This window comes from Oncorhynchus nerka, linkage group LG4 (assembly GCF_034236695.1).
Source record: "Oncorhynchus nerka isolate Pitt River linkage group LG4, Oner_Uvic_2.0, whole genome shotgun sequence".
Lineage (NCBI taxonomy): Eukaryota > Metazoa > Chordata > Actinopteri > Salmoniformes > Salmonidae > Oncorhynchus > Oncorhynchus nerka.
In genome coordinates this window covers 5084650-5096911 of record NC_088399.1, presented here as the reverse complement: position 1 = coordinate 5096911, position 12262 = coordinate 5084650, and the positions used below count along the sequence as shown (strand labels likewise).

Genomic DNA, 12262 nt, shown 5'->3' with positions numbered 1-12262 from the left:
GAGGGTGATACCTACCCTATAGGGGGTATGGGGCAGGAGGAGGGTGATAGTGGGGTGATACCTACCTATATAGGGGTATGGGGCAGGAGGAGGGTGATACCTACCTATATAGGGGGTATGGGGCAGGAGGAGGGTGATACCTACCTATATGGGGCAGGAGGAGGGTGATACCTACCTATATAGGGGGTATGGGGCAGGAGGAGGGTGATAGTGGGGTGATACCTACCTATATAGGGGGTATGGGGCAGGAGGAGGGTGATAGTGTGGTGGTACCTACCTATATAGGGGGTATGGGGCAGGAGGAGGGTGATAGTGTGGTGGTACCTACCTATATAGGGGGTATGGGGCAGGAGGAGGGTGATAGTGTGGTGGTACCTACCTGCTTGGGAGAATCCGATCGTGGGGCAAAAACCTGCTGCCCCAGCATAAGGCGAAGAGATGATACCTGGAGCACCTGGAAATACAAATCAATCAATCAATTAATCAGGTGTGTATTATAAAGCCTTGTTAACCCACCCTAAACCCCAAAGAGCAAATCAGTCGAAACACTCCCTAGACCACACAAAGACACATAGGGGAGAGTGGGGCAAACACTCCCTAGACCACACAAAGACACATAGGGGAGAGTGGGGCAAACACTCCCTAGACCACACAAAGACACATAGGGGAGAGTGGGGTAAACACTCCTTAGACCACACAAAGACACATAGGGGAGAGTGGGGTAAACACTCCTTAGACCACACAAAGACACATAGGGGAGAGTGGGGTAAACACTCCTTAGACCACACAAAGACACATAGGGGAGAGTGGGGTAAACACTCCTTAGACCACACAAAGACACATAGGGGAGAGTGGGGTAAACACTCCTTAGACCACACAAAGACACATAGGGGAGAGTGGGGTAAACACTCCCTAGACCACACAAAGACACATAGGGGAGAGTGGGGCAAACACTCCCTAGACCACACAAAGACACGTAGGGGAGAGTGGGGTAAACACTCCTTAGACCACACAAAGACACATAGGGGAGAGTGGGGTAAACACTCCTTAGACCACACAAAGACACATAGGGGAGAGTGGGGTAAACACTCCTTAGACCACACAAAGACACATAGGGGAGAGTGGGGTAAACACTCCTTAGACCACACAAAGACACATAGGGGAGAGTGGGGTAAACACTCCTTACCTAACAAACAATTGTTTAACACAGGCTTAACACCTAACAAACACTTGTCAACACAGGCTTAACACCTCTAGGACTATAGGCAAACATTTGGACTATATTAGCCCACACAGCTAAGAGGATGCATGTTCATGCTCAAGTCCTCAACTGGCAGCTTCGTTAAATAGTACCCACAAAATACCAGAGTTCCTCTGTCCAGTGTCTGTGTTCTTTTGCCCATCTCAATATTTTATTTTTATTGTCCAGTCTGAGATATGGCTTTTGGGCAATTTCTCGCATGGAATAGCCTTCATTTCTCAGAACAAGAATAGACTGATGAGTTTCAGAAGAAAGGTCTTTGTTTCTGGACATTTTGAGCCTGTAATTGAACCCACAAATGCTGATGCTCCAGATACTGAACTAGTCTAAAGAAGGCCCGTTTTATTGCTTCTTTAATCAGAACAACAGTTTTCAGCTGTGCTAACATAACTGCAAAAGGGTTTTCTAATGATCAATTAGCCTTTTAAAATGATAAACTTGGATTAGCTAACATTATGTGCCATTGGAACACAGGAGTGATGGTCGCTAATATTGGGCCTCTGTACGCCTATGTAGATATTCCATTAAAAATCAGACGTTTCCAGCTACAATAGTAATTTACATTAACAATGTCTACACTGTCACGGATCCCTCCAGAACTTTCATTACTCACACATGGCCCCCATTCCCAGTGATTAGTAATTGTATAAGTGTGTCCTTGGTTTATCATTGTCCTATCGATTATTGTTACAATGTCTGTTGGTGGGTGTGAGTACCTGTGCTGTGTGTAATTTGGGTATAATAATAAACCCTATTACACATTGCTGCGCCTGTCTCCCGACCCTTTATACCAGCGTGACATACACTGTATTTCTGATCATATTTATGTTATTTTAATGGACAAATGTGTTTTTCTTTCAAAAACAAGTACATTTCTAAGTGACCCCCAAACTTTTGAACGGTAGTTTGCAAAATATACTTATGACATCTTGCTAAATATTTGGTCAAATGATTAATTTGGTGTAAAGTTTTCCAATAAACAAGGGTGGATCAACTTCCCCCACTCTCCCCTACTGTACAAAACGAACCAATCACAACAATCAACTTCCCCCACTCTCCCCTACTGTATAAAACGAACCAATCACAACAATCAACTTCCCCCCACTCTCCCCTACTGTATAAAACGAACCAATCACAACAATCAACTTCCCCCCCACTCTCCCCTACTGTATAAAACAAACCAATCACAACAATCAACTTCCCCCCACTCTCCCCTACTGTATAAAACGAACCAATCACAACAATCAACTTCCCCCACTCTCACCTACTGTATAAAACGAACCAATCACAACAATCAACTTCCCCCACTCTCCCCTACTGTATAAAACGAACCAATCACAACAATCAACTTCCCCCCACTCTCCCCTACTGTATAAAACGAACCAATCACAACAATCAACTTCCCCCACTCTCCCCTACTGTATAAAACGAACCAATCACAACAATCAACTTCCCCACTCTCCCCTACTGTATAAAACGAACCAATCACAACAATCAACTTCCCCACTCTCCCCTACTGTATAAAACGAACCAATCACAACAATCAACTTCCCCCACTCTCCCCTACTGTATAAAACGAACCAATCACAACAATCAACTTCCCCCACTCTCCCCTAATGTATAAAACGAACCAATCACAACAATCAACTTCCCCCACTCTCCCTACTGTATAAAACGAACCAATCACAACAATCAACTTCCCCCACTCTCACCTACTGTATAAAACGAACCAATCACAACAATCAACTTCCCCCCCACTCTCCCCTACTGTATAAAACGAACCAATCACAACAATCAACTTCCCCCACTCTCCCCTACTGTATAAAACGAACCAATCACAACAATCAACTTACCCCCACTCTCCCCTACTGTATAAAACGAACCAATCACAACAATCAACTTCCCCCACTCTCCCCTACTGTATAAAACGAACCAATCACAACAATCAACTTCCCCCACTCTCCCCTACTGTATAAAACGAACCAATCACAACAATCAACTTCCCCCACTCTCCCCTACTGTATAAAACGAACCAATCACAACAATCAACTTCCCCACTCTCCCTAATGTATAAAACGAACCAATCACAACAATCAACTTCCCCCACTCTCCCCTACTGTATAAAACGAACCAATCACAACAATCAACTTACCCCCACTCTCCCCTACTGTATAAAACGAACCAATCACAACAATCAACTTCCCCCACTCTCCCTACTGTATAAAACGAACCAATCACAACAATCAACTTCCCCCTCTCCCCTACTGTATAAAACGAACCAATCACAACAATCAACTTACCCCCACTCTCCCCTACTGTATAAAACGAACCAATCACAACAATCAGCTTCCCCCACTCTCCCCTACTGTATAAAACGAACCAATCACAACAATCAACTTACCCCCACTCTCCCCTACTGTATAAAACGAACCAATCACAACAATCAACTTACCCCCACTCTCCCCTACTGTAAACATCCAATCACAACAATCAACATTCTGAATATTCAAATCTGAGATTCCAAATTCAAGCCCCCTACAATCTGTGAAATTCCATGAGACACATTCTTCTGTTTGCCCCTCAAAACAACACAAAAGCAATCCCAAACGGGAACACTGCTTTTTCAATTTCCTCATAGAGGGAGTTGTTGGAATGGCAGTACAGGAAATTAAAATGTTGGACGGTTCACAGTTCATTAAAGAAGAATGTTCACAGGCTCAGTCCATACAAGCATTTCACTCTCACAGACAGGAGAGTTAGGTTACATCCCAAATGGCTCGTTATTCCCTACATAGTGCACTACTTTTGACCAGTGCCCATATAGTGAACAATATAGGGAATTTAGCCATTTGGGACACAGACAGTCTCTACTCTACAGAACCAACCAGTTTCCTCCTCAGGACAGCAGAGAGCTAGGTGTCTCAACAACAACACAGGTTGAACCAGTTGACTGTGGTTTAATAAAGGGGACATCATGGGTTAATAATGGGACATCACGGTTTAATAATGGGACATCATGGTTTAATAATGGGACATCATGGTTTAATAATGGGACATCATGGGTTAATAATGGGACATCATGGTTTAATAATGGGACATCATGGGTTAATAATGGGACATCATGGTTTAATAATGGGACATCATGGGTTAATAATGGGACATCACGGGTTAATAATGGGACATCATGGTTTAATAATGGGACATCACGGTTTAATAATGGGACATCACGGTTTAATAATGGGACATCATGGTTTAATAATGGGACATCATGGTTTAATAATGGGACATCACGGTTTAATAATGGGACATCACGGTTTAATAATGGGACATCACGGTTTAATAATGGGACATCATGGTTTAATAATGGGACATCACGGTTTAATAATGGGACATCATGGTTTAATAATGGGACATCACGGTGAATTCACCAGCAACCACCCACCTTGGGTTGCCCGTGTGTGTGTGTGTGTGTGTGTGTGATTAGGAAGGGGGTGGGTGGTGGTGCATCTTGTTGTTCCAGGCTGCTTTATAAATCAGAAGAGCTGTCTGAACAGAGGGTTGCTGGAGATACTGAGAAAACACACACACACACACACACACTGAGCAGCGGCTCAGTTCTGTGGGCAGTAGAACAACGTGGCCTTTGTGGCCTTTGTATCGGATGATAAAAAGACAAGATTTCTCTTTGATGTATGTGCACTGCAGTGTGCTCCAAGCTGATAGCATTAACATCACATAGACACACAGGAACACCATCATCACCATCATCATCATCATCAGCCAGGGAACCAGCCAACCAACAACAGACATCCACAACGTCCCTGGCTAGGAATGAACCATTTTAAATGGCAGTAATAGGAGAAATCACATCATTCTAAGGGAAATTATTTACCCAAATCAGCCAACACAACAACACTGATAAGAGGTAGAGTTTTCAACCGTAAACATAATAACCATTAAACCGTGCAGGAGATGGATGACAGGGTTTTGTCGAACAATCTATACCCTTCACCAGGACTCATTCGCTGACGTCACAGTTCCACAAGGAGCTTTATATAGAGTGAGAATAGTAGCTAATTGGACGAGTTGTGAATGAGACAGTAAAGGGGACAGACAGGACATGGAATGGACAGAGAGGAAGGGTGAAGGGGACAGAAAGGAAGTGGATGAGACTGTTTAGCATGGGGGGCTAAGAGTGACATTATGGGAAATTCTAACTGTTCTTGGTCTTAGTAATAACTGTGTTTGATCTCACCGAAGGCGGCGGTCATAGCAGGGTCCATGGTGGGCTGTCCGTCTCCGGAGGGAAGGTCCAGGCGGGTGAAGTCTCGGCTCTTGTCGTTGTTGTACTTCACATTCAGGCTGGTCAGCTTGGAGAACTCCACACGCAGAGTGCAGCACGCGTTATAGATGTTCTGGCCATCCAAAGTCTGGAGAGAGAGAGAGACAAACAAACAGAAAGGGGGTTAGATCAACCAATTGAAAAGGACAGACTTTCATTGGGCCAATTGTATACCAAAGTATTCAGAATTGTGTAAACTATTTCATGGTAACTGGCTCCCAGTTACGTTTTAATATCTCTCAGACCTCCATAGAGAAAGACATGGTCCTAGTGAAGAAAGAATTGCCCCCTTTATAGTGTAGTGCACAGAGGGAAAAATAACTTCTCCCATCGTCAGAAAACCACAGTGTTTAACATCTAGAAGTAAATGGGGCGGCAGGGTAGCCTAGTGGTTAGAGCGGTGGACTAGTAACCGAAAGGTTGCAAGTTCAAATCCCGAGCTGACAAGGTACAAATCGGTCGTTCTGCCCCTGAACAGGCAGTTAACCCACTGTTCCTAGGGCGTCATTGAAAATAATTATTTGTTCTTAACTGACTTGCCTAGTTAAATAAAGGTAAAAAATAAAATAAAAAAGCTGTATCCTAAATGTCTTAAATAAAGGTAATATAATGACAGTAATGACATAATATGGGTCACTCAGAGGATATAGAACAACAAGCTCCTCCGTAGAGCAGTCCATCCAGGGAGACTGCTCTACCTCTCCATCTCACTCTCACTCCCTCATCCCCCAACCCCTCCCTCAAAAAAACTTGCACTGTTGTTCATCAGAAGCAAAAAAGGGAAATAGCTCAAAAGGTAAGAACCTGTAGGACAGTGGTCGCCAACCTGGTCGATCTTCAAGGCATTGCTAGTCGATCACCAAACATGTGGCTATGAATTTGAGGCAGATGCAGTGCGGCTGGAGCTTTGCCATCTGAGTGGTACAGGAAGACAGTGTCTCTCTGGCCAGTCTCACCGGAGGAAAGCAAGGAGAGAGCAAGGGACCATGAGAGGCTCCCTCCCTCCGCTGAGACTAATGCCGTGTTCAAAACAACTGGGAACTCGGAAATCTTTCACTTCCGACTTCAGTGTGTTCAAGACAACTAGAAACTAAAAAAACACGATCTGACTGGGAAAAATCATTTTGAACAGTCATCCAAATTGGAATTCCAAGTTGGAAACTCTGGCATCTTTCTAGAGCCCCGACTTTCAGACCTGAAGATCAACAACGTCATGATTTGACCAGTTTTTTTTTTGTTCCCAGTTCTCTTGGAAGCACCATGACCATCAGATGCAGATACAAAGCAAATTAAATCTGTGTCTTGCTGGAAGCCCCACCGTCCACAGTGAGGCTTGGATTCATTCCTTCAATTATTCCGTTCTTCACCTTGGTCTGAACAGGAACGATTCATTCTACTGAAACAAACAAGCGGAACACCAGACTGTCTCACGTTGACCCAACTAAACTGTCCCTTAGTGGTAAAGCGTGCTCTCCCCCTGGACGTTGTGGGCTGAAGTTAGTATGGTCCTAATGAGTTTCCTAATCACAAGCATTTATTCTTCTCCCTTAGTTTTCACTCTACAATAAAACAATGTCAGTGGGCGTTTACAAAAAAAGTAGCTGAGAGTCTGAATTACCATTAATTTATGTAGTAAATAAGTAGTGAAACACAGGCATTGAGTAGAACCTGTGAGGTTAGTGATGAATAGTAAATTAGTTGGGTATTTTCATGAGGGAGTGGTGATATACTGCCATCTGGTGGCGACTAGAAACAACAGCATAATAAGACCTATTATAAATTGATGGACTCGTGACCCGACCAATGGGGACTCAGACTTCAGCCATGGGAACTCGTGTCTCGAATTGGCCTTGGGTTTTAGTGACTCGACTACAACACTGGCGTGTCTCGAATTGGCCTTGGGTTTTAGTGACTCGACTACAACACTGGCGTGTCTCGAATTGGCCTTGGGTTTTAGTGACTCGACTACAACACTGGCGTGTCTCGAATTGGCCTTGGGTTTTAGTGACTCGACTACAACACTGGCGTGTCTCGAATTGGCCTTGGGTTTTAGTGACTCGACTACAACACTGGCGTGTCTCGAATTGGCCTTGGGTTTTAGTGACTCGACTACAACACTGGTGTGTGTGATTTGAGATTTGTGGGCTCTAGCTTACATCCAGGTGTTGCATGGAGATCGAGGAGGCCAGGCAGTAAAACACATCTCTCGTCCAAACCCACATCTATGAAGAAACCGAGTGCTCATTTTTCTTTATTTTGGGATAGTGACCCGTTGAAGTGTCCTGGAGTAAGGTATGTTTTTTTCAAATGTTTTTTTATCAAGTCCCTCAGTCGAGCACCTGATTCCCTTCATGTTCAAGCTAGACTGAAGCGTGTTTGGGTAATGTTTTTTTATCAAGTCCCTCAGTCGAGCACCTGATTCCCTTCATGTTCAAGCTAGACTGAAGCGTGTTTGGGTAATGTTTTTTTATCAAGTCCCTCAGTCGAGCACCTGATTCCCTTCATGTTCAAGCTGAAGGTTACAGACTGAAGCGTGTTTGTTTTGCTACACCCACAATAACATGTTCTAAATATGTGTATGTGACCAATCAAATTTGAAACAGCAATGGTTGGGGTTGTATTTGGTTTACAGCATGGTTGGGGTTGTATTTGGTTTACAGCATGGTTGGGGTTGTATTTGGTTTACAGCATGGTTGGGGTTGTATTTGGTTTACAGCATGGTTGGGGTTGTATTTGGTTTACAGCATGGTTGGGGTTGTATTTGGTTTACAGCATGGTTGGGGTTGTATTTGGTTTACAGCATGGTTGGGGTTGTATTTGGTTTACAGCATGGTTGGGGTTGTATTTGGTTTACAGCATGGTTGGGGTTGTATTTGGTTTACAGCATGGTTGGGGTTGTATTTGGTTTACAGCATGGTTGGGGTTGTATTTGGTTTACAGCATGGTTGGGGTTGTATTTGGTTTACAGCATGGCTGGGGTTGTATTTGGTTTACAGCATGGTTGGGGTTGTATTTGGTTTACAGCATGGTTGGGGTTGTATTTGGTTTACAGCATGGTTGGGGTTGTATTTGGTTTACAGCATGGTTGGGGTTGTATTTGGTTTACAGCATGGTTGGGGTTGTATTTGGTTTACAGCATGGTTGGGGTTGTATTTGGTTTACAGCATGGTTGGGGTTGTATTTGGTTTACAGCATGGTTGGGGTTGTATTTGGTTTACAGCATGGTTGGGGTTGTATTTGGTTTACAGCATGGTTGGGGTTGTATTTGGTTTACAGCATGGTTGGGGTTGTATTTGGTTTACAGCATGGTTGGGGTTGTATTTGGTTTACAGCATGGTTGGGGTTGTATTTGGTTTACAGCATGGTTGGGGTTGTATTTGGTTTACAGCATGGTTGGGGTTGTATTTGGTTTACAGCATGGTTGGGGTTGTATTTGGTTTACAGCATGGTTGGGGTTGTATTTGGTTTACAGCATGGTTGGGGTTGTATTTGGTTTACAGCATGGTTGGGGTTGTATTTGGTTTACAGCATGGTTGGGGTTGTATTTGGTTTACAGCATGGTTGGGGTTGTATTTGGTTTACAGCATGGTTGGGGTTGTATTTGGTTTACAGCATGGTTGGGGTTGTATTGGGATGTATTGGGAAAAAGAATAAAAAGGCTAGATTGATAGAACCAAGGGTTGTAATGGAGACCAAAACTTATCTGGGCTAAACTGAGCTGAGAGGGAATATATCTGATATTATTTTAATGCTTTTATCCAAACACATCAGGACATATCTGACATTATTAAGGCTTTTAACCAAACACATCAGGACAGAAATAGACAGACTCTAGATCCGGCTTCAGGATGAGATCTTTGTTATGCTCTCTCCTGCCTCTTCTGACTGCTGCGTGATATTTTAGAGCTGTGCTGCTATTCCTCACAGTTACATCAGGTTGTCTGACATCCAAAGACCTAGCCAAAGACCTAGCCAGAGGCCTACCAAAGACCTAGACCTAGCCAAATACCTAGTCAAAGACCTAGCCAGAGGCCTACCAAAGACCTAGACCTAGCCAAATACCTAGCCAAAGACCTAGCCAGAGGCCTACCAAAGACCTAGCCAAAGACCTAGCCAAAGACCTACCCAGAGACCTAGCCAAAGACCTACCCAGAGACCTACCCAGAGACCTAGCCAAAGACCTAGCCAAAGACCTAGCCAAAGACCTAGCCAAAGACCTAGCCAAATACCTAGCCAAAGACCTAGCCAAAGGCCTAGCCAAAGACCTAGCCAAAGACCTAGCCAAAGACCTAGCCAGAGGCCTACCAAATACCTAGCCAAAGACCTAGCCAAATACCTAGCCAAAGACCTAGCCAAATACCTAGCCAAAGACCTAGCCAAAGACCTAGCCAGAGGCCTACCAAATACCTAGCCAAAGACCTAGCCAAATACCTAGCCAAAGACCTAGCCAAAGACCTAGCCAAAGACCTAGCCAAAGGCCTACCCAGAGACCTAGCCAAAGGCCTACCCAGAGACCTAGCCAGAGACCTAGCCAGAGACCTAGCCAGAGACCTAACCAGAGACCTAGCCAAAGACCTAGCCAAGGACCTAGCCAGAGACCTAGCCTAGCCATTTCCACCCCATGTGAGGAGGTACGTACCACTGGCATGGTGGGCATTTATAGAGTCAGTACGTACCACTGGTGTGGTGGGCATTTATAGAGTCAGTACGTACCACTGGCGTGGTGGGCATTTATAGAGTCAGTACGTACCACTGGTGTGGTGGGCATTTATAGAGTCAGTACGTACCACTGGTGTGGTGGGCATTTATAGAGTCAGTACTTACCACTGGTGTGGTGGGCATTTATAGAGTCAGTACTTACCACTGGTGTGGTGGGCATTTATAGAGTCAGTACGTACCACTGGCGTGGTGGGCATTTATAGAGTCTGTACGTACCACTTTGGCATGGTGGGCATTTATAGAGTCAGTACGTACCACTTTGGCATGGTGGGCATTCATCGGGTCAGCATATTGTAGCAGGGCCTGGAACTGGTTGTTCTTGGTGAAAGTGATGATCTTCAGGACCGTCCCGAACTTAGAGAAGATCTACGGAGGCAAAACAAAAACCAAGTTCATATAAACATTAGCACCATACTCTCATTCAGTATTCTGTGTTATGATCTGGGGTGCATGATCTGGTGCAGCACCTCCAGTGATACATGGGTAAAAGAGGTTAGAGGTCAGATGTCAGGGTTACCTGGTGTAGGACCTACAGTGATACAGGGTAGAAGAGGTTAGAGGTCAGGGTTACCTGGTGTAGGACCTCCAGTTATACAAGGCAGAAGAGGTTAGAGGTCAGGGGTCAGGGTTACCTGGTGTAGGACCTCCAGTGATACAGGGCAGAAGAGGTTAGAGGTCAGGGGTCAGGGTTACCTGGTGTAGGACCTCCAGTGATACAGGGCAGAAGAGGTTAGAGGTCAGGGTTACCTGGTGTAGGACCCCCAGTGATACAGGGTAGAAGAGGTTAGAGGTCAGGGTTACCTGGTGTAGGACCTCCAGGTATACAGGGTAGACGAGGTTAGAGATCAGGGTTACCTGGTGTAGGACCTCCAGTTATACAGGGTAGAAGAGGTTAGAGGTCAGGGTTACCTGGTGTAGGACCTCCAGTGATACAGGGCAGAAGAGGTTAGAGGTTAGAGGTCAGGGTTACCTGGTGTAGGACCTCCAGTGATACAGGGCAGAAGAGGTTAGAGGTTAGAGGTCAGGGTTACCTGGTGTAGGACCTCCAGTGATACAGGGCAGAAGAGGTTAGAGGTCAGGGTTACCTGGTGTAGGACCTCCAGTGATATAGGGTAGAAGAGGTTAGAGGTTAGAGGTCAGGGTTACCTGGTGTAGGACCTCTAGTGATACAGGGTAGAAGAGGTTTTCTACAATGATGCGCAGCACGGGGCTCTGTCCTGGCATCAAGGCTCCATCACTGCCCGATGCTGAACCGCCCAACGCCATATTCCCAGAATGCACTGCGTTGACCGCCTGCAACGCTGCCTGAGCTCTCTGTTGGGGAAAGGAGTAGAGATGGGAAGAGAGGGGAAGAGAGGGGAAGAGAGGGAGAGTGGAGAAGAGAGGGGGATGTTGGGTTTAACACCCTAAGCAAACAATAATCTAAAGAGAGAGAGAGAGAGAGAGAGAGGTTGTAACATTATACTGTACAGTAGATTAGTTGTGGACTGGACACGCCTGCTGCTGGAATTGTCATATCACACAATCAGTTCCCAAACCTACAGTATAACCTATAACCTACAGTATAACCTGTAACCTACAGTATAACCTGTAACCTACAGTATAACCTGTAACCTACAGTATAACCTATAACCTACAGTATAACCTATAACCTACAGTATAACCTGTAACCTACAGTATAACCTATAACCTACAGTATAACCTATAACCTACAGTATAACCTGTAACCTACAGTATAACCTATAACCTACAGTATAACCTATAACCTACAGTATAACCTGTAACCTACAGTATAACCTGTAACCTACAGTATAACCTATAACCTACAGTATAACCTGTAACCTATAACCTACAGTATAACCTGTAACCTACAGTATAACCTATAACCTATAACCTACAGTATAACCTATAACCTACAGTATAACCTATAACCTATAACC

General features: G+C 44.6%; 1 protein-coding gene across 1 annotated transcript in view; it reads right to left on the bottom strand.

The window, feature by feature from the left end:
• The window catches only part of LOC135571361 (polypyrimidine tract-binding protein 3-like), a 47232-nt gene that overhangs the window by 19413 nt on the left and 15557 nt on the right, over window positions 1-12262 (bottom strand). The window contains exons 2-5 of the mRNA XM_065017162.1: window positions 11469-11636; window positions 10578-10688; window positions 5517-5691; window positions 380-454 (exon numbers count right to left, since the gene is read on the bottom strand). Of these exons, the coding sequence (XP_064873234.1) occupies window positions 380-454; window positions 5517-5691; window positions 10578-10688; window positions 11469-11636 (529 nt within the window). The remainder of the gene's footprint in view (window positions 1-379; window positions 455-5516; window positions 5692-10577; window positions 10689-11468; window positions 11637-12262) is intronic.